Source organism: Moschus berezovskii, chromosome 3 (genome assembly GCF_049115385.1).
Source record: "Moschus berezovskii isolate FMDL1 chromosome 3, NW_MosBer_1.0, whole genome shotgun sequence".
Taxonomy (NCBI): Eukaryota; Metazoa; Chordata; class Mammalia; order Artiodactyla; family Moschidae; genus Moschus; species Moschus berezovskii.
Genome location: NC_142462.1, coordinates 74,901,323 through 74,923,903, shown reverse-complemented (window position 1 = coordinate 74,923,903; position 22,581 = coordinate 74,901,323). Strand labels below are relative to the sequence as shown.

The following is a 22,581-nucleotide window of genomic DNA, read 5'->3' as shown; positions in this document are numbered from 1 at the left end:
CCTCCTCTCTGCTCAGTGACCATCACACAGGGCAGGTGCTGCTCTGGAGTTGCTGGAGCAATGCCCTGAGCGCTGGGCTATAGAGTTGGCTCTGTTCCCTGTAAGTGTATGTTTTCCCTTCTCCCTGCACTGGGGCTTGTGCGTTTACAAAGGTCTGATGCACCACCTGTGTAGACGTCTCACAGGCAGCCCAAGGTCATGCCAGATCTAGTGCCAGGTCGTGGCATGGAGAGGCTGGAGCATCTGCTTGGCTCGCAGTGGGGGTCATGGCATTATGGTTGAAGCGGCTGAGTTGCCATCAGACATCTGAGCTGCTCTGTTAGTGCTGTTTTAGCAACCACCCAGCAGGCTCCTGGGGCCACATCTGTGTCCCTAGATCTAGTGCCAATCTGTGGTGTGGAGTGAGTGGGCCTGGGGTGTTTGCTAAGCTCGGCTTTGGGAGCACAGTGAGGTGGCAGCTGCTAGGGCAGACCTCTTTCTGCCCTGTCTGGTGGCAAGAAAGCACCCACACGCTCCTCCCAAGTGGAGTCTCGGCTCTCCAGCCTTTCTCTCTGTCATACTGGTTCTCCAAGCAGCCAAGGGGGCTTGTCTCCTCTGAGGCACAAGAGCCCAGGACTGGGACACCCAGTCTCTGGTTCAACCCACTCACTTCCCAGGGCAAGTATCCACGTGGTGGTCTTCCTGGGGTGCCATCCTACCTGATTACATGGGAATCTTTCTTGTAGCCTTGGTTGTATAGTTCTCCTACCAGTTTCCAGTTTTCCATGAGACTTGTTCTACACTTGGATGTATTTTCAATGTGTTTGTGTGAGGAGGTGAGCTCCCCATCTTGATGACCTGTTTGATAATAATCCTTTCCAGATGGCCAACAAACACATGAAAAGATGCTCAACATCACTCATTATTAGAGAAATACAAATCAAAACTTCAATGAGGTATCACCTCACACCAGTCAGAATGGCCATCATCAAAAGAAATCTACAAATAATAAATGCTGGAGAGGATATGGAGAAAAGGGAACGCTCCTGCACTGCTGGTGGGAATGTAAATTGATACAGCCACTATGGAGAACAGTATGGAGGTTCCTTAAACTAAAAACTATCATAGGACCCAGTAATCCTACACCTAGGCATGTACTCTGAGAAAACAATAATTCAAAAAGATACGTGTGCTCCAGGATTCACTTCAGCACTACTTAAAATAGCCTAAATGTCCATGGACAAATTGATAAAGATGTGGTATACATATACAATGAAATATTCAGTTCAGTTGCTCAGTCGTGTTCGACTCTTTGCGACCCCATGAATCACAGCACGCCAGGCCTCCCTGTCCATCACCAACTCCCAGAGTTCACTCAAACTCATGTCCATCGAGTCGGTGATGCCATCCAGCCACCTCATTCTCTGTCGTCCCCATCTCCTCCCACCCCCAATCCCTCCCAGCATCAGACTCTTTTCCAGTGAGTCAACTCGTCGCATGAGGTGGCCAAAGTATTGGAGTTTCAGCTTTAGCATCAGTCCTTCCAATGAACACCCAGGATTGATCTCCTTTAGGATGGACTGGTTGGCTCTCCCTGCAGTCCAAGGGACTCTCAAGAGTCTTCTCCAACACCACAGTTCAAAAGCATCAATTCTTCGGCGGTCAGCTTTCTTCACAGTCCAACTCTCACATCCATACATGACCATGGGAAAAACCATAGCCTTGACCAGACGGACCTTTGTTGGCAAAGTAATATCTCTGCTTTTTAATATGCTGTCTAGGTTGGTCATAACTTTCCTTCCAAGGAGTAAGTGTCTTTTAATTTCCTGGCTACAATCAGCATCTGCAGTGATTTTGAAGCCCAAAAAATTAAAGTCTGACACTGTTTCCACTGTTTCCCCATCTATTTCCCATGAAGTGATGGGACCAGATGCCATGATCTTCGTTTTCTGAATGTTGAGCTTCAAGCCAACCTTTTCACTCTCCCTCTTTATTACTCAAACACAAAAAGGAACAAAATTGGGTCATTTGTAACAATGCAGATGAACCTAGAGTCTGTCTTACAGGGTAAAGTAAGTCAGAAAAATATATTAATGTATATATATGGAATCTAGAGAAACAGTACTGGTGAACCTATTTGCAGGGCAGGAACAGAGATGCAGACACAGAGAACTGACTTGTGGACACAGTGAGGAAGGAGAGGGTAGGACAAATTGAGAGTAGCATTGACATATACACACTACCATGCAAAACAGATAGCTCTGGGAAGCTGCTGTACAGCACAGGGAGCTCATGTCAGTGCTCTGTGATGACCGAGAGGGATGCCCAAGACGGAGGAGATATATATATACACATAGCTGATTCACGCTGTTGTACAGTGGAAACTAACAATGTTGTAAAGCAACCATAATCCAATTAAAAAAATACATCCCTTCATGGAGCTACCGTCACTCCATGGAATGGGTCTGAGATCACCAATAGCCTCTATAAAACTGATTTAAATGACATTATTCAGGCCTTATCTTTCTTGATCTTCACAGGCATTTCTTCCTCCTCCTTGAAACACTACCATCCATTTCTTGGCTTGATATTTACATTCTCTGATATTTATATCTGATCACTCCATCTCGTTTTTTATATTCTCCTCCACATAACCTGTAAATAATGGATTTCCTCCAGGATTTGGGGCCCGGCCCTCTTCCCCAGAAGAACCTCATCTATCCCTGGCCTCATCTGTATGTCAGTGACCTGGGCGAGACCTCTCTACTCCGGAGCATCTTACCTGCTTGACATTTTCATCTGGATGCCTCCCAGGTACCTCATAGTGGGCACCTCTCCCCAGGGTTCCCTAGCTCCGTGAATGGCACCACTCTTCCTCCAGCTATGCAAGTTAGTAACCTGGAGGTTAACCTTAACACCTTCCCCGCCTTCATATTCTGTCAGGAAGTTTTGTTTCCTAAATGTCCCTAGCGCAGCTCCCTGGAACCTCTCCATATGTTCCCCACCACCGTCCTGATCTGAGTACCTATCACCTCTTCTCTGGCCCACAGTGCTGTCCTACTAACTGTCCCTTGACATGGCCTTTCCCAGTCCACTTTCCTGCAGGAGTCAGGATGGTTTGTTTTTTTTTAAACAGTGTGGCTCTGAGCATATCCCTCTTTGCTTGAAACCCTTCTATGACTTTCTACTGCTTCTAGGATAAACGCCAAAAATATGCAACAGGACCCATAGATCTTTCATGGTCTAGTCTCCACCCTATAACCTCCACCTCCTGTGGCTCTTCTTCCATACTGTTCTTCAAAGGTACCACGTTCCTTCCTGCCTCAGAACTTTTGCACATGACGTTCTCATCCCACCTCAGCTAATGATCTGCTATTCGTCCTTCATGGCTTAGTTTAAATGCCACTTCCTTCAGGAGACCTTCCCTGAAACCTCCTTTGTATTAGGTTCCTTTCTCAGCTTTCCCCTCTCCAGCACTCGTCATGATTGTCATTAAATAATTACTTGAATAATTTTTTCCTTTACTATGTCTTCCTCACTAGATGTAAACCCATGAGGGCAGGTCTATCTTGCTCACCACTCGATTCTCGGAATTGGCACAGCACCTGGCACTCATTTGTTATTCAACAAATTAAGATGCAGTGCTTTCCCTGGGGACTCTGCAGTGACCATGACAGAGGCCTTACCCTCAAGAAGCTCAGAGTCTGGAGGAGACAGCCTCACAGAAAGCTCTTACAACAGAGTGTGGGTAAGTGCTATAATTTATGACACCGGGTCATTGAACACTGCTAATTTGTCTTTGAAGGCATAACTCAGGGAGGGACTTCATATCTCAAGTTCTTTTTGAACAGGGATGAGGCAGACATAAATGTCATTACAGATAAAGAGTCCGAGGAGATGGCCCAAGGTAACTGCTGCCAGTGGTGACCCTGGGCAGAGCCTGACCCCAGCCCTGGCAGCCCATGAAGTGAGACTTCTGGGATGAGCCAGGGATTGGAGTGAAGATACTCCTGGGCCAGCGCCCGAGACTTCCTCCTTGTCCTCTCTTCTGATCCTCCTGACACCAATGCCTCATTCATAAAGACTGATACTTAGTCCTATACAAATAGTTCTTTGTGTAGGAACAATGGTCTTTGGCAGTCCATTTCAAGCTAGTCAGAATTAAAGCAGCTGCATGTCCTTAAACCATCCTAACCAGTCACTGAGCGGAGTGGAAGCCAGCTGTGGTCCACAGACTATCCTTCAGCCTGGTCTCCTGTCCTCTCCCCACCTCTATCTGCTGTCTTCAAACAACAGAGTCAGCAGCAAAAGGGGTGCTTCTAGGAAAGGATTCCTGGCTGAGGAGTAGGCTTGGCTTTGAAGACGACTTGCCACAGCCCCTCCATCAATCTGTTTGGAGCCTGGGCTCTCTTCTCAAGCATAATGTTTTCAAATGCTTTTTGGCTTTGCCTCCAAATAAGCACATTTTACATTGTGAACCAGCGTCAATGCTGGCACACATCTATACATACACACCCACATCTGAAATTAGATTATGAAGTACCTCATCATGCGCACACAGCATTCTGGTGTCCTACTCCATGTCATTCTTTAAATAATGCTAGTTACAACCTACCCAACCAATTTATGGATGGCATCACTGACTCTATGGACATGAGTTTGAGTGAACTCCGGGAGTTGGTGATGGACAGGGAGACCTGGTGTGCTGTGATTCATGGGGTCGCAGAGAGTCGGACATGACTGAGTGACTGAACTGACTGAAGGAGTTCTAAAGTAAATTTTTAAAAACACCGTTCTAGCAGCCAAGGTCAGGGAGCAAGCTGTACCTTGACTTACATTTTTGGGGCTATGAAATTCTTCTCCCCAGTATGAAGAAAATACTGTAGTTAATGAGTAACTACCCCCTGCACTGAGGGTTTGGGTCATGGCAAGGCTGCTCCATGGATCTCAGGGCCTTGGATGGAGCATGAACTCCTGTGGTCTCTTGTCCTCCAAGGGAAGCTGGCTCTGGTCCCTGCCAGGCTTTCCATGTTGGTCTGAGCCTCACACTCTGCTGGGCTGTCTCAGGCCAGGCCTGGGGCAGAGAGCAAATTCCAGAGCTCTTGGGGGGTCTGGGTTCAAGGACACAGGGGCCCTCTGTTCTCAACTCGGTTACGTAAGTACTGAGGCAGTCAGGGCCCTTTCTGTTACTAGTGGGACACACACATTCCCTCACCCCCTGAATATACTCCGGGCCCAGTTCTACCTGCAGGAGAAGGGGGGAGCTACATGTGTCCCGTGGGAGGCACGAGAAATGGAATGGGGCACAACACTGCAGTAAGGCAGGCCATGGGCTTTCCTTCTGCTGGCATAAGTGAGTCCTCAGAAGAGAAACAGGAAGTTGGAAAAGAGTATAGTCAGCTCAAATACAGCCTGGAAGCCCAGAGAGGAAAAGAACATGCTTCAGACTCCAGGCCATCTCTCAGTGGGAATCAATTCTCAGTCTGTCTGCCCCTGTACAATCTAGGACAGGGAGACTGCAGAAGAGAGTCCTGACTGTGAAGTCACAGCCTTGGCTGAATTTCAGCTTCTCCTCTTAGGTGTGACCTGGGTCTGGGCCTCAGTTTCTACATCTGTGAAATGGAAACAGTACTACCTACTTTACAGATTGTTGGAAAGATGAGAAATAAATGCACACTGCCTTACATTGTGCATAGCGCACAGTCAATGGTGCTAAGTAAATAATCACTGTTGTTATCACTACAAAAAGTGGTAGATCAGTCTTACCAGATCTCCATTATGCCAGTGTTCTTCTGTAATGCCTCTGCCAACTGGGCAATACCCTTGGCTGTGATCTGGTTCTGGATAAGCCTGAAAGAAAAACATATCTTTTGTATCAAGTCATACTGGATGAACTCTGTCCATGTCATTAGGGGGTTGGAAGGGTATGATGGAATGAAAGACAGGGTCAGGAAGAACTGAGTCCATTTAACTCTCAGTGTAGCAAATATTGTCTAGATCAGACTCATGAGAATAAATGACATGTTTTAAAATGTTTATTCTGATGGGCAGAAGACCTAAATAGGCATTTCTCCAAAGAAGACATACATATGGCCAACAGGCACATGAAAAGATGCTCAGTGTCGCTAATTATTGGAGAGGTGAAAATCAAAACCACAATGAGGTACCACTTCATACTAGTCAGAATGGCCATCATTAAAAAGTCTAAAAATAATGACTACTGGAGGGGATTTGAAGAAAAGGGAATCCTCCTACACTGTTGGTGGGAATGTAAACTGGTGCAGCCACTATTGAAATCAGTATGGAGGTTCCTTAAAAAAAACTAAGAATAGAGTTGCCATAAGATCTAATAATCCCAATCATGGGCATATATCCAGATAAAACTATAATTTAAAAATATATACGTCCTCCTATGTTCACACAGCACTATATACAATAGCCAACACATGGAAACAACTATCTAAATAGCCATCAGATGAATGGATACAGAAGATGTGGTATATATATACACACACACACACACACTGAACTATTACTCAGTCATTAAGAAGAATATCATACTAAGCAGAGAAGGACAAATACTGTATGATAGCACTTATATGTGGAATCTAAAATATTATACAAATGAACCTATCTACAAAATAAAAAGAGATTGCAAAACAAATAGAGAGAACAGACTTTGTAGTTGGCAACGAGGAGGAACGGTGGGGAGGGAAGGACTGGGAATCTGGGATTCACAGATGCAAATTATTATATACAGGATAGATAAACAAGGTCCTACTATATAACACAGGAAACTACAGTCAAAATCCTGTGATAAACCATAATGGAAAAGAATATTAAAAGCAATACGCAGGGAACATCCCTGGCAGTCCAGTGATTTAAGACTTTGCCTTCCATTGAGGGGGATGCAGGTTTGATCCCTGGTTGGGGAGCTAAAACTCCAAATGCCTTGTGGCCAAAAAACCAGAACATAAACAAGAGAAGCAATATTATAACAAATTCAGTAAAGACTTAAAAATTTTTTTTAAATATATAACTCATTTACTATGCTGGACAGCAGAAATTAAACATTGTATTAATATATAAATTATACATCAATAACTTTTTTTAATGTTTAACTTTTCTGTGTATTTTTAGCATGAGCGTAATAGATCTGTATATTCACATGTAGGTACTTTTACTACATGAACATATATATGCATGTGTGCTTGACACTTTTCATTGTTTGGAGACTACCAGTCTGAACAACAAATTCTAAGGAACATATCTGGAAACAGGCAGTCTGCTATCTCCTTCCAGGTGGCTGGAGCAAGGCAAGGCAGCTTTTAAAGTTAAGTATTTTTAAAGAACTAGGCATTCTCTTCTTTGCCGGGGGGAAAAGGCTTCCAAAATGGTGCCATGTCCTATCCAACATCTGAGAGGGAGGGAGGGGGAACTATTCATGGGTCCCAGTGGAAAAGCATCCATACTGGGGCCTCTAGGAGTATACCCCATTATGTTAGGTAACAGTAACTCAATGAAACAAAGGTTTCAGATAGAGCTGAGAAGCCTGAACAATTCCTGAATTGCTCCCCCTGGGAGGCTGTGCTTCTAGCCCACCCAGGAAAAAAATGCAGCACAAGTCAGTGATATGTCTACTTTTTTTTTTTTAAATCATCACAGGTTCACGCCTCTACTCTGGCTTTTTGTAGATAAAGGCTGCAAATGCACCTGACCTTTAGAAATTTTGGGCACTGATCCAAGAAGGCAGCTGTATGAGGAAGATGAAGGCCTGTATTACCATGACTGAGGCGATTTCAGAAATTAAGCCAATCCCTTAGAAGGAAGCAGTATAGCATGGTTAAAAGCTCTCCCCATATACAATTACACCTGCTCCCCACCTTCCAGCTAGATATCCTTGAAGAAGCTCTCTGTTCTTCCGTTGCCTGACCTATAACATGAGAATAACTGTAAGAGACCCCACAACCCTGACTGTGTGAGTTTCAATAGGAAGATGGGTATGAAGTAGTTCTCAGTCTTTACCATGGTGCCCAGTGCAAGTTCTTGCCACTATTCCTGCCCAGGCACACACAGGAATAGGCAGCCACGCTGTAGCCAGGACCCAGTGATTGCTGCCACATCTCCCACAAACTGGGGCCCCTGGTCTTGGTGCAGTGGTGGTAACCTTCTGGTAAGCATGACCACAGTGTGACTTGGACTTTTTGTAAAAGGAGCAAAAATAGAACCTGGAAGTGGGCACAGAGTTCTGCATTCAGTTCAATTCTGCTATTTCCTAGTGACCCCTTCCATGGTTGTGACCACTGGCACCACCTACGCCTTGCTGGAGGTAGGCTGAGCTGCCTGCCGCCTAGACCTGGCAAGAGGCTGGGTAGGAGGAGAGGTTAAAAAGCCTGGCAGTGCTCAGGCCCACTGGCGACCTTCACCCTGGCCAGTGTGGTCTGTGCTCGCACAAAGAGTGAAGACTCACTCTCTAGCCCTCTCCTAACAGTGTTCTCCCTGGAGAGGCTGGCCTGACACCTAGGGAAGGGCATAAAAGAAAGTCTGCAGGTCAGAAAGAAAAGGAAAAAAAAACAGATGTAAAAATGACACACTGGGTTTATATATATATAGAAACTGACATGATGATCTAAAATTCATGTGGAAATGCAAGGGACCCAGAATAGTCAAAACAATATTAAGAAGAACAAAGTTGGAAACACACACTTCCTGCTTTCAAGAACTTATTACAAAGTTACAATAAGTAGGACAGTATGGTCCTTGCATAAGGATAAACATATGGCTCAACCAGAATAGAAAGTCCAGAAATAAACTCACATATTTATGGTCAACTGATTTGACAAAAGTGTCAGGACCATTCAAAAGGAAAGATTCTTTTCAACATGTGGTGCTGGGACAGCTGATTATCTAGATGCAATAAAATAAAGCTGGACCCCAAATCTCACCCCATACACAGAAATGAGCTCCAAATGAATCAAGGACCTAAATGTCATTTCTTAGTAAGACACCTAAAGCACAAGCAACTGAAGAAAAAATAAGTTTGACTCCATCAAAATTATTAAGACTTTGGTGCTTCAAAGTCACTGTGAAGAAACTGAAAAGGAATACTTGCAAAACTGAAAAACTCTACAGAAAGGGAGGAAATATTTGCAAATCATCTATCTAGTAAGTGTCTCACATCTAGAATATTTAAAGAATCCTAACAACTCAGAAATTAAAAGGCACATAACCCAACTTAGCGGAGAAGGCAATGGCACCCCACTCCAGTACTCTTGCCTGGAGAATCCCATGGATGGAAGAGCCTGGTAGGCTGCAGTCCATGGGGTCGTGAAGAGTCAGACACGACTGAACAACTTCACTTTCATTTTTCACTTTCATGCATGGGGGAAGGAAATGGCAACCCACTCCTGGAGAATCCCAGGGACGGGGGAGCCTGGTGGGCTGCCGTCTATGGGGTTGCACAGAGTCGGACACAACTGAAGCGACTTAGCAGCAGCAGCAGCAACCCAACTTAGGGCTTCCCAGGCGGCACTAGTGGTAAAGAAGCCACCTGCCAATGCAGGAGATGTAAGAGACAAGAATTTGATCCCTGGGTGGGGAAGATCCCCTGGAGGAGGGCTCAGCAACCCATTCCAGTATTCTTGCCTGGAGAATCCCCAGCGACAGAGGAGCCTGGTGGGCTACAGTTCAAAGGGTTGCAAAGAGTCGGACATGACTGAAGCAACTTACCATAGCACAACCCAATTTACAAATAAACAAAGAATGTGGAGCCAGTTCTCCAAAGAAGATATACAAATGGCCAATATGCACATGAAAAGACACTCAACATTGTTAGTGTCAGGGAAATGCAAATCAAAACCACGATGAGACAGCACTTCATATCCCCTAGGATAGTATGACCCCAAAAGACCAATAACCTGTGTTGGTGAGGATGTGAAGAAATGGTGACCCTCATATATGACTAGTGAGAATGTAAACAGCATAATCACTTTGGAAAACAGTTTAGCAGTTAACAAAATAACCATATAACCCTGAAATTCTATTCCTAAGTATATACCCAAAAGAAATGAAAATATATGGTTACACAAACATGCACGAATGTTCACAGTAACATTATTCATAACAGTCATAAAGTAGAAACAGTGCAAATGTCCACCAAGTGATGAATGGACAAACAAAACGTGGACTATCCATACAATGGAATATTCAGCCATAAAAAGCAATGGAGTACCGATACACGCTACAGTGTAGACGAAGCTTGAAAACTTATTCAAGAAGGGGAACACATGTACACCCGGGGCAGATTCATGTCAATGTATGGCAAAACCAACCAAAAAATAAAAAAAAAGAAAACTTATGCTACTGAAATAACACAGAAACAAAAGGTCCCACATCATATGACTGCATCTCTATGAAATGCCCAGAAAAGGCAAATCCACAGAGACTGAAAATAAGATTAGCAGATGCTAAATCCCACGGACAGAGGAGCTTGTTGGGCTACAACAGTCCATAGAGTCACAAAGTCGGATACGACTGAGGTGACTTAGCACGCATGCAGGAACCAAGGGAGAGGAAGGATGGGGAGTGATTGCTTAATGCATACAGGTTTTTGAGGAGTAGGGGAGGTGGTTAGGTAAAATGTTCTAGAGTTAGAGAGTAGTGTTGGCTGCACAACCTACAAATATGCTAAAAATCACTGAATCGTACACTTCAAAAGTGTGACTTTTATGGTATGTTAATTTTATGTCAAAGTTTTTTTTAAAGCACAGTGTTGAAATCTGAATTACCATAAATGTTTCAATGTCTGGTTGACTTTCAACATCTCTGCAAAGCTCTCTGCCACTTCATCATCAAGTTCATTTTTAGTGAGCCTGTAAGAAAAACAAGAGTGGACTCAGGGCAGTCAGTCCTACCTGGTACCCTTTGTTCATTGAGTTCCTGGCCCAGGCGTCTCCAGCTTATGCTGCTAATCACTTGCTGAGAACTCAGCAAACAGCCAGACTCCAAACCCAGCCTCTGAGCCTCAAAGACAATGAATGGAGGTTCATTTCTAGTGCAAATCCTTCACCCAAGCTTAGCCCTGCTGTTGTCGGGGAGCCCATACTCCCTTCCATCCTTGCCGAGCTCTCGGATTTCACAGAAGACAGGGGCCCACAGAAAGCAAGGGACCAATGCTTGCTTCTCTGGTCTCCTGCAGCCTTTAAGATCCCTTGACCACCACAGACAGTCTGTTACTAAATTCAGTCTGATGAAGACCTAGAAAAGCCTGCCAAATACACACTAAAATATGATCATCACTTTGCCAGTTATGAAGGACCCAAGTTCTGTGACTGAAAGTTCCAGTAGTCTCTCAGTTGTTCTTAAAAGCAGAAACGGACTTGGGTAAAGCATAGAGGGCAAGATGCTCCTGGTTGTAAAGAGGATTAAACCCTGTCGTGTCAGTGGATGAAAGAATAAATGAAGGAGAAGAGAATAGAAAAAAAATTTAAAAATCATTCCGTGAAGGGCAATTTGGTAGTGTTTATCCCAATTTTAAATGAGTTTCACTTTGGACCAATGATTAGACTTCTAGAAATTGACCTTATGGTGTGCAGAGACATTACACAAAGGTTACATTCAGTATTGATTGCAGTCTTTTTTGGTCATAATGTAAGATGTGAACAAATTTCAGTATCAATAGAGGCAACTGGAAAAATAAGTTGTGAGTGTGCAGCCTTTAGAGAGACTGAGGTAGGAGGAAGAAAGAGGCTGAAGAGCATAGCACTTAAGACGCCCTGAGTCAGACAGGCCAGCTGGGAATCGCTTACTAGCAGGGTGACCACAGCAGGTGGATGGAATTCTCTGGGCCTGAGTTTTCCCATCAGTAAATGTTAACAGTAATGGTACAACCCTCCTTGCATGGTTGTAAGAATGAGTTACTGTAAGAAAAAGGCTGAGAACAATGCATGATGGTCAGTATGACCATATGCAGTATGGTCAGTACTCAAGAGATTCTCAGGATTGACAGTACTATCCACCTACAGCTGTGAGTCTCAACCAGGGTGAGTTTCCATCCAGAGACACTTGCCAATGTCTGGAGAAATTTTGATTATCACCATTAGGGGTCACTACCTTGGACTGCAAGGAGATCCAACCAGTCCATCCTAAAGGAGATCAGTCATGGGTGTTCCTTGGAAGGACTGATGCTAAAGCTGAAACTCCAATACTTTGGCCACCTCATGCGAAGAGTTGACTCACTGGAAAGGACTCTGATGCTAGGAGGGATTGGGGGTGGGAGGAGACGGGGATGACAGAGAATGAGATGGCTGGATGGCATCACCAACTCGATGGACATGAGTTTGAGTGAACTTCGGGAGTTGGTGATGGACAGGGAGGCCTGGCGTGCTGTGATTCTTGGGGTCGCAAAGAGTCGGACTTGACTGAGCAACTGAACTGAACTGACAGAGTATCTAATGGGCAAACACCAGGGATTCTGCTGAATATCTTACAATGCATAGGACAGTCTCTCAACAAAAAAGAAATATTTGGACCAAAATGTCAAAACAGTGTTGAGACTGAGAAACCTTGACATAAAAAGACATATAAAATATGTACAATACATGGCTGAGATGTTTTTTAAGTCACTTGCTAAATTCTATTTTGTAAGAAAAGGGATATTTATTTGAATATATATTCAAATGCTAGAAATAGAAGATTATATTTAGGAAACATGAAGGGGGAGGTACTTTCACTTCCTACTTTCCAGGCTTCAGTGTCATATTTTTTTTCTCAAAAAGTATGTTTTTTACTTTTCAAAATCTTTTAAGAGATTTTTTTTTTAAGAGAAAAGGGAAATGAACTTACTGGGCAGCAGGTCTAGTGTCAGAATTCTCACAATGATGACATTTACATTAACTAATTCAGCCAATATCTCATGAAGGGACTATGGAGACATGTAATATAACTTCCTCACTTGGAAGCAATTTATGATACAGGCAAGTAAGTAAAGTGATGGACAGGGAGGCCTGGTGTGCTGTGATTCATGGGGTTGCGGAGAGTCAGACACGACTGAGCGACTGAACTGAACTGGCCAAAAAGAGAAGAACAACAACAACAAAAAAAAACGAGCACTTTCAGAAGGTAACATCCACTTAATTAGTGGCCCTGGAATGCGGGGAGGAGTGAGGACTGCGGACGCCCCGTGACAGGTGAGCAGGGGCATGAAGGTCAGCTCCTGACGTGACTAGCTGGGGAAGGAGGAGGCTGCAGGGAGAAAGGCCGTGTCAGAGGAAGAAAGGAGAACACTGAAACAAGTAGGCGAAAGTTGGACCCTTCAAGGCGTATCTGGGGGTGTTCCAGAGACATCCTGACAGAATGGCTAGCCTTCTGATTTAACTGAGGCCCACAGTGGCCAAGAAAGCGAAGGTCTCAAATTCAGGCTCCTTTCCAGTAGTCTTGCCTAGAAAATCACATGGACGGAGAAGCCTGGTGGGCTGCAGTCCATGGGGTCGCTACTAGTCGGACACAACTGAGCGACTTCACTTTCACTTTTCACTTTGATGCATTGGAGAAGGAAATGGCAACCCACTCCAGTGTTGTTGCCTGGAGAATCCCAGGGACGGCAGAGCCTGGTCGGCTGCCGTCTACGGGGTCGCACAGAGTCGGACACGACTGAAGCGACTTAGCAGCAGCAGGGCCCATTCCACCCATTCTGTACTTGTCTGTGCTTCTGGGAATGACTGTCGTCTTCTCCAGGAGGAAATTAAATTATAAACCTTCCTTTGAGGAAAGGCCTAGAGCCTTTTCAATTTTCAGGCTTCCCTGGTGACTCAGATGGTAAAGAATCTGCCTGCAACGAGGGAGACGTGGGTTTGATCCTGGGTTGGGAAGATGCCCTGGGGGAGGGCATGGCAACAGACTCCAGAATTCTTGCCTGGACGATCCCATAGACAGAAGAGCCTGGTGGACTACAGCCCATGGGGTCACAAAGAGTTGGACATGACTGAGCGACTATGCACAGCACAGAGTCTTCTCAATTCAGAGGCAGCCTTTCAGTTAAGATTCTAGGCTGTGCACAGTCTTTGGAAAAATCCCCAAGACCCAACTTTCAAAATGACTCTGGTTATTACCAGAATATTCTCAGAGATGCATTCTGCTGCAGGGCACATGCGAGGCTCTTTCCTCCTTCTGTAGAGATGCCATTGAATGCGAGACTAGGAAGGAAAAACATTTGGAGAAGGTTATTAAAAACACGTCTACATTTGCCTTTGGCCTGGTAGCTCAGATGGTGAAGAATTTGACTGAAATGCAGGAGAACCAGGTTCGATACCTGGGTGGGGAAGATGCCCTGGAGGAAGGCATGGCAACCCACTCCAATTTTCTTGCCTGGAGAATTCCATGGACAGAGGAGCCTGGCAGGCTACAGTCCATGGGGTCACAGAGAGTCAGACACAACTGAGAGACTAACACAAAGCAACTAAAGCAGCTGGAAATATTCACCAGGAGGTGGCTCCAGGCTGGGCTGACTCAAAGCAAGAAGCAGAAGTGCTCAGCTGCACCAGCAGCCACTCAAGCTTTGTTGCTCCAGAGCCCAGGTTCAGATCATGAGGACAGACCATAAGGGAAATGAAACATGGGCCAGATCTGGTCACAGTGCCCACAGCGGGCTGAAGAGGTTTGGCGAGCTCTGCTTTGGATGCCGACATCTTACAGGCACACATCAGTGAGGCCTAGGGAAATCTCTGTTCTCATAAGGAAGGAACTCTGCGACTGCCCCTGCCACAGAAGGAGACTCTCTGTAAGTGAAAGCAAGAACACAGGCAACCAAGAGACACCCAGGTCTCAGGGATTCAGCCGGAGGTCTAAAGGAGGGCCGGGAAGGACCAAGTCTGTTTACAGAAATGAAAGGTCCCCTCTTGTCCCTTGAGAATGAAGAAGGGGCAGAAATAAGCTGCCCAGTGTCCCTTTCCATTTTATTTGGACTGAAGAATTCCTCCCCAAGCCCCAAGGGGCACATGCAGACTGCCAAGGGGCTGGCAGTGTCCCATGTCCGATATGATGGGTGTGTGCACATTACGGAGCTGAAAACTTAACCAGGATGTTCTTTACTGTATGCCTATCTTCTACGTCAATAAAAATGTTCTTAAAAAGAAACAGTAAAACCACGCCCACAAATACCTTCCCTGTTAGGAGTGCCGGTCACCCTCTTCCCCTTGGTTCCTCCCCTGGTGAAACAAGAGTTGCACCGAGATCAGGCTGGCCCTGAAGACAGTGGGCCTCAGGAAGCAGCAGTTACCTCAGGTTGGTCAGGCTGGGGTGGTTCCTCAGAGCTTCTGCAAAGGCCTTTGCTCCTTCATCACCGATTTGATTGCCCCACATCCTGAGGGCAGAGGCAAGACAGTAAAAGTTACCTCATGCTCATCCCCGTATTGTCTGCTTGTGGCCACAGGAGATGGCGTGTAATCTCAACAGGCAGATGTCTCTGCGCCATCTCTGGAGCTGTGGCCTGGAGATGAATCCTTCCACCAGCCCCTTAGTGAGCTGCTCTGGAGGAACAAAACCAGTAGAAGCCTTGTGAACATAAGTCAGACACAATTAGAAACCAAGTCTGACCCCTGAATTTTTGGAGAGCTGTCAGTCAGAGCCTAAGCTCACGACTGTCCCTGAAATGTCACCCACAGGATATACAGGTTGACAAGAGCTTGAAAGAAAGGCCTGGGGAGGTGCCAGGTCCCAATATCCATTTGACCCTGAGCAGGGGTGGCACATGTTTCTGAAAGCATAGTCAGTCTTGCATAAAGCAAATATCAAGAAACATACTGAGAAACTTAACCAGCAATTTTCCTGGTATGTAAAAAGGACATGACCAAACCATGCTGTTCAGACTGTTGTAGTTTGGGTGGGGAGTTGCAATGACAAGCTGTATCCCCTTCCCCACAGCAGAAAACCCTAAGAGGATCTGGCTAAATCAAGGGTCTGTATGGTAAGACTCTGGGTTCCAACCTGGCCCTGCCCCTCCCCCACCTATGCGTATGTAGTCTCTTCGGTCTTAGTCTCCTCATCTGAAAGCGGGAATAAAAAGAACATTTCCTCACAGAGTTGTGAGGATGAAGTGAGTCCATACATGCAAAGCACTCAGAACAGTGCTGGGCCTCTAAGAGTCAGCTATTTCTAAAAGGCTGAGGGTCACTGTCTACAGAAAGTAAGTCTGCTGGGCCCACCACAACACAACCAAAGCTGCCTCAGCCACATGCTCTCACCAGGCAAGTGGCCTGCTGATGTCTCTGGCAGTATGGCTTGTAAAACCCCAGATGAGAGTTTTCAGCATTTTGCATAAAAAGTGTGTGAAAATAACTGCAAAGGATCAAACTTTTAATAAACTGGAAACTACTCATGACATGAGATAAAGTGAAGAAAGGTAGAGTAAAATTCTGTACAGATCGTTTGACGTCTACAATAATAAAATAAAACAGTATAGAGAGGGCACACATTGCATGAGAGATCAAGAAAGTTTAACTGACATCTAGGGTTAATAACAATTATTGAGAAGATGATCTCTATTATACTTTTCATATTTTCCATAGTTGACAAATAAAATCATCTATATATTTTTTTAAATCAGGGGAAAATTGCAGCTATGAAAAGCTTTAAATAGTCTCCTGAATCAAAACATAATGAGGTATCACCACACACCCATATGAATAGTTACTATCAAAACACCAGGAAATAACAAGTGTTGGTAAGGATGTGGAGAAATTGGAACCCTTATGCACTGTTAGCAGGAATGTAAAATGCTACAGGTGCGGTATAAAACAATATGGTGGTTCCTCAAAAAAGTAAAAATAGACCTGCCATGTGATCTAGCAATTCCACTTCTGGGTATATACCCAGAAGAATTGAAATCAGGGCTTCAGAGAGATATATGTACACCCATGTCAATGGCAGCATTATTCAAAAGAGCTAAAAGGTAGAAATAACCCAAATGTCCACTGACAGATTAATGGATAAACAAAATGTGGTATGTATATATAATGGAGTATTATACAGCCTTAAAAAAGAAGTCAGGTCTAATACATGCTACAACATGGATAACCCTTGAGAACCTAATGCTAAGTAAAAGAAGCCAGTCACAAAAGGACAAATACTGCATGACTCCACTTAGCTGACCACCTGCAGTAGTGGAATGCACAGGGACAGATGTAGAAAGGTGGATGCCAAGGGCTGAGGGGAGGGGAGAATGGGGAATCACTGTTTCATGGGTATAGGGTTTCTGTTTTACAAGATAAAGAGAGTTCTGGAAATGGATAACGATGATGGTTGCAGGACTATATGAATATACTTAATTTTTAAGTGTTTCAAACTGTACACTTAAAATGGTTAAGATGGTAAATTTTATGTTACATGTATTTTCAATTAAAAAATTGAATTAAAAAAGCCTCCAGAGAGGGGAGGCAGAAATAAGATGGTGGACTAGAAGGATGTCAACTCACCTCTTCTTACGAAAACACCAAAATCACAGCTAAGTGCTGAACAACTATCAGCAAAAAATGGTGAAACCTACCAAAAAAGATATCCTACATCCAGAGAGCCACAAGACAGTGTGTGGGGCATAATCATGATAAAATCAAATTCCACACCTCCCAAGTGACGGACCCACATACTGGAAAATTTTATCACAGAAGTTCTCCCACAAAAGTGAAAGTTCTGAGCACAGGGGTCTGGCAATGGGAGGAAGAGGTCCCAGAGAATCTGCCTTTGAAAGCCAGTGGGGTTTGATCATAAGAAATCCACAGAACTGGGGGAAACAGAAACTCCACTCCTGGAGGGCGCACACAAGGTGTTGTACGCACCAACCCAGGGGAAAAGCAGTGACCTCATAAGAGCCTAGGCCAGACCTACCTGCTCGTATTGGAAGAGTATCCTGCAAAGGCAGGCTGACTGTGGCTTGTGGTGGGGACAAAGACACTGATGATGGTAGCTCGTGGGAGTACTCATTGGCATGAGTCTTCCTGGAGGCCACTTTTTCACCCAAATCTGGCCCCACACAATAGCCTGTAGGCTCTAGTGCTGGGTCACCCTGGGTCCACCAACCACCAAGGTGGGAACACAGCCCCACCCTTAGCAGACAGGCTACCTAAAGTCTTCCTGATCATACAGCTGCCCACTAAACACACCCCCTGACACAGCTCTGCCTACCATAGGGACAAGACCCAGCTCTACCCACCAGTGGATAGGAACTAGTCTCACCCTCCAGGAAGCCTGCACAAGCCTCTCAGACAGCTTCATCCATAAGGGGGCAGACAGCAGAAGCAAAAGGAACTATATAACCCTGAAGCCTGTGGAATAGAAACTGCAGTCACAGAAAGTTAGACAAAATGAAGATGGCCACAAAACAGAATAAAGAAAAAAGAATGAAAAGAAATGAGGACAGTACAAGAGACCTCTGGGATAACATAAAATGCAACAACATTTGCATTGTGGGGGTCCCAGAAGGAGGAGAGACAGAGAAAGGACCTGAGAACATATTTGAAGAGATAATAGCTGAAAATTTCCCTAATACAGGGAAGGAAATAGTCACCCAAGTCCAGGAAGCACAAAGTCCCAGGCTGGATAAATTCAAGGAGGAACACACCGAGACACACAGTAATCAAACTGACAAATATTAAAGACAAAAAAATGTTAAAAGCAACAAGAGAAAAACAACATACAAGGGAACTCTCATAAGGTTATCACTTGATTTCTCAGCAGAATCTCTGCAGGCCAGAAGGGACTGGCATGATATATTTAAGGTGATGAGTGGGAAGAACCTACAGCCAAGAATGCTCTACCCAGCAAGGCTCTCATTCAGATTTGATGGAGAAATCAAAAGCTTTACAGACAAGCAGAAGCTAAGAGAATTCATCATCACTAAAGCAGCTCTACAACAAATGCTAAAGGAACTTCTCTAGGTGGAAAAAAAAAATGTCATATTAGAAACAAAATCATGAATGGAAAAGCTTACCAGTGTAATCAAACATACATAAAGGTAGGATATCATCCACACACGAATATGATATCAAAACCAGCAACCATGAGGAGAATATAAATGCAGAATACTGGAAATGCATTTGAAATTAAGAGATCAGAAACTTAAAACAATCTTATTTATATATAGACTTCTGTATCAAAACCTCATGGTAATGACAAACTGAAAATCTACAATTGATACATACACAAAAAAGAGGAATCCAAACACAACACTATACTTAGTCATCAAGTCACAAGAGAACAAAAGAGGACATAAAGAAAAAAGACCTACAAAAACAAATTCAAAACAATTAACAAAATGGCAATAAAAAATATATATTGATAATTACCTTAAATGTGAATGGATTAAATGCCCCAACCAAAAGACAGACTGGCTAAATGGGGTATAAGACATACACACACATACAGAGTCTACAATGAACCTATTTTAGATCTAGGACACATGCAGACTGAAAGTCAGGGGATGGAAAAAGGTATTCCATGCAAATTCAAATCAAAAGAAAGTTGGAGTAGCAATACTCCTATCAGACAAAATGGACTTTAAAAACTCTTACAAGAAGCAAAGAAGGACACTGCATAATGATCAAGGGATCAATTCAAGAAAATATAACAACTGTAAATATATATGTACCCAAAATAAAATAAAGGAGCACCATAATATATAAGGCAAATACTAACAGCCAGAAAAGGAGAAATCAACGGTACCACAGCAATGGTAGGGGACTTTAATACCCCACTTACATCAATGGACAGATCATCCAGAAAGAAAATAAGGAAACATAGGCCTTAAATGACATATTAGACCAGATGGACTTAATTTATAGAGCATTCCATCCAAAAGCAGCAGGATACACATTCTTCTCAAGTGCACATGGAACATTCTCCAGGACTGATCACATGTTGGACCATAAAGCAAGCCTCAGTAAATTTAAGAAAACTGAAATCTTGTCAAGCGTCTTTTCCAACCACAATGCTATGAGATTAGAAATCACCTAAAGAAAATAACTGTAAAAAACACAAAATGTGGAGGCTAAACACTATGCTGGGCTTTCCAGGTGGCTCAGTGATAAAGAATCTGCCTGCCAATGCAAGAGACATGGGTTTTATCCCTGGGTTGGGAAGATCCCCTGGAGAAGTAAATGGCAACCCACTCCACTATTCTTGCCGGTGAAATCCTATAGACGAGAAATCTGGTGGGCTACAGTCCACGGGGAAGCAAAAGAGCTAGACACAACTTAGAGACGAAACAACAAACAATATGCAACTGAAAAAACAATGCATCACTGAAGAAATCAAAATGGAAATAAAAAAATACCTAGAGACAAATGAAAACAAAATGTATAACAGTCGAAAGCCTGTGGAATGCAGCAAAAGTCATTCTAAGAAGGAAGTTTATAGCAAAATAATCTTACCTCAGGGAATTAGAAAAAAATCTCAAATAAACAACCTAAACTTACACCTAAAGCAATCAGAGGAAGAACAAACAAAGCCCAAAGTTAGTAGACAGGAAAAAATCATAAAGATCGGAGCAGAAATACATTAAACAAAGACAAAACAATAGTAAAGGTCAATGAAAGTAAAAGCTACTTCTTTGAAAAGATGAACAAAATTGATAAAGCTTTAGCCAGAGTCATCAAGAAATAAAGGGAGAGGGCTCAAATCAATAAAATTAGAAATGAAAAAGAAGATACAATGAACACTACAGAAATACAAGGGATCACAAGAGACTACTATGAGAAACTATATGCCAATAAAATGGACAATCTAGAAGAAATGGACAAATTCTTAGAAAGGTACAAGCTCCTAAGACTAAACCAGGAAGAAATAGAAAATATGAACAGATCAGTTGCAAGCACTGAAAAACTCTCAGCAAACAAAAGACCAGGACCTGATAGCTTCATAGGCAAATTATACCAAACATTTAGAGAACAGTAAACACCTATCCTTCTGAAACTGTTCGAAAATATTGTAGAGGAAGGAAGACTCCAAAACTCATTCTGTGAAGCCACCTTGATACCAAAACCAGACAAAAATACCACAAAAAAGGAAAATTACAGGCCAGCAAGCACTACTATATACAGAGCAGGTCGTATACAAACACCCATGTGCATTCACTTCTACTCACCCAACTTCAAAGATGGATCTGCTGTTCTTCACAGCCAGAGCAAGACACTTTCCTCCTTCGCTTGTTATTTTGTTTTTTCCCAATCTGCAGAGAGAGTCATGCACACATCAGCTCCAGCTGTGAGGAACTCCAGCATCAGCCACCCTCATCCTCAGCACAGAGCCCCCTGGGACCCTCTTAGGATGGATGGTCTTTCTCCCGGGACCCACAGCAGCCTTCCCTGGGCTTCCCCTCAGGAAGGGGCCTGAAGCTCTGAGGAAAGTGAATCACCATTCCTCTCCAGGAGACACAATCTCTGCAGAAACTAAGGGACCCGAGTTCTCCCTCAGATTCTTTAAATGACCTCCGAGGGTCACTCCTTTCCATCAGCAGACCAGATGGTTCCCACTCCAACTGCAAATGGTCAAGGGGTAGGGTCCCATCACCAGAGCACCACCAAGGGCTCCTCCAAGCCTGGTGCTCTGACATCTTTAGCAGGACATTTTCTATGACACAACCAAGGTTCAAACTGTTGCCTGTGGCCTGAATGTTTGTCTCCCTCACCCCACCAGAATCTATATGTTGAAATCCTAACCCCTAGATAAGTATCCTAATGAGAAGTGATAAGGTCATGCATCACAGCCCTCACAAATGGGATTAGTGACTTATAAGGGAAGTCCAAGAATGCTCCCTCTCCCCCTTTTCCACCACCATGTGAGGGCGCAACGAGAAGGCACTATCTAAGAGCCAGGAATCAGGCCCTCACCAGGCACCTGATCTTCTGGCACATTAATCTTAGACTCTCCAGCCCCCAGAAGTGTGAGAAAGAAATCCCCAGTGTTTATGCACGCATGCTAACTTGCCTCAATTGTGTCTGACTCTTTGAGACACTGTGGTCTGTAGCCCACCAGGCTCCCCTGTCCATGAGATTCTCCAGGCAAGAATACTGGAGTGGGTTGCCATGCCCTCCTGCAAGGGATCTTTCCAACTCAGGGATCAAACCTGAGTCTCTTTTGTCTCCTGCATTGGCAGGTGGGTTCTTTACCACTAGGGCCACCTGGGAATGTTGTTACAAAAGCGAGATGAACTAAGATAATGAGGAACTTCCTCAGGGGAAAAAGGCCTCCAGAAAGGGTGACAATTGTGGCCTTTCTCCTGTCAGGAGTTAATGAAATCAAAATGCCAGGCTCTCCCCCTTACCACGGTAGGGCTTTCCCCTCAGGATCTCCCCACACCCTTCCAAACTCTAAGCCTCACCCACAGTTCACCACACAGATGTCCTGATTTGAACTATATGGCCCTGGGGCAAGCAGAAGGCAGCTCTAGGGTGACATCTGTTCTTTGCTTGAACAACAACAGGTGACCAAGAGAAGCTGCTGAAGACGCTGTTGCACCCACCCCACTTACTTCAGGTGTGTGAGGCCTTTGCACTCATCCAGGATTCTGGCGATGTACCTGGCTCCGACATCAGTGATTTGGTTGTTGTATAAGCT

The 22,581-nt window shown here is 44.2% G+C and overlaps 1 protein-coding gene across 2 annotated transcripts in view; it reads right to left on the bottom strand.

The window, feature by feature from the left end:
- Positions 1 to 22,581, bottom strand: part of NOD1 (nucleotide binding oligomerization domain containing 1) — an 87,815-nt gene that overhangs the window by 3,835 nt on the left and 61,399 nt on the right. For both annotated transcript variants that reach the window (XM_055420936.2, XM_055420937.2), the window contains 6 exons: positions 22,496 to 22,579; positions 21,110 to 21,193; positions 15,254 to 15,337; positions 14,088 to 14,171; positions 10,767 to 10,850; positions 5,746 to 5,829 (listed from right to left, as the gene is read on the bottom strand). In XM_055420936.2, the coding sequence (XP_055276911.2) occupies positions 5,746 to 5,829; positions 10,767 to 10,850; positions 14,088 to 14,171; positions 15,254 to 15,337; positions 21,110 to 21,193; positions 22,496 to 22,579 (504 nt within the window). The remainder of the gene's footprint in view (positions 1 to 5,745; positions 5,830 to 10,766; positions 10,851 to 14,087; positions 14,172 to 15,253; positions 15,338 to 21,109; positions 21,194 to 22,495; positions 22,580 to 22,581) is intronic.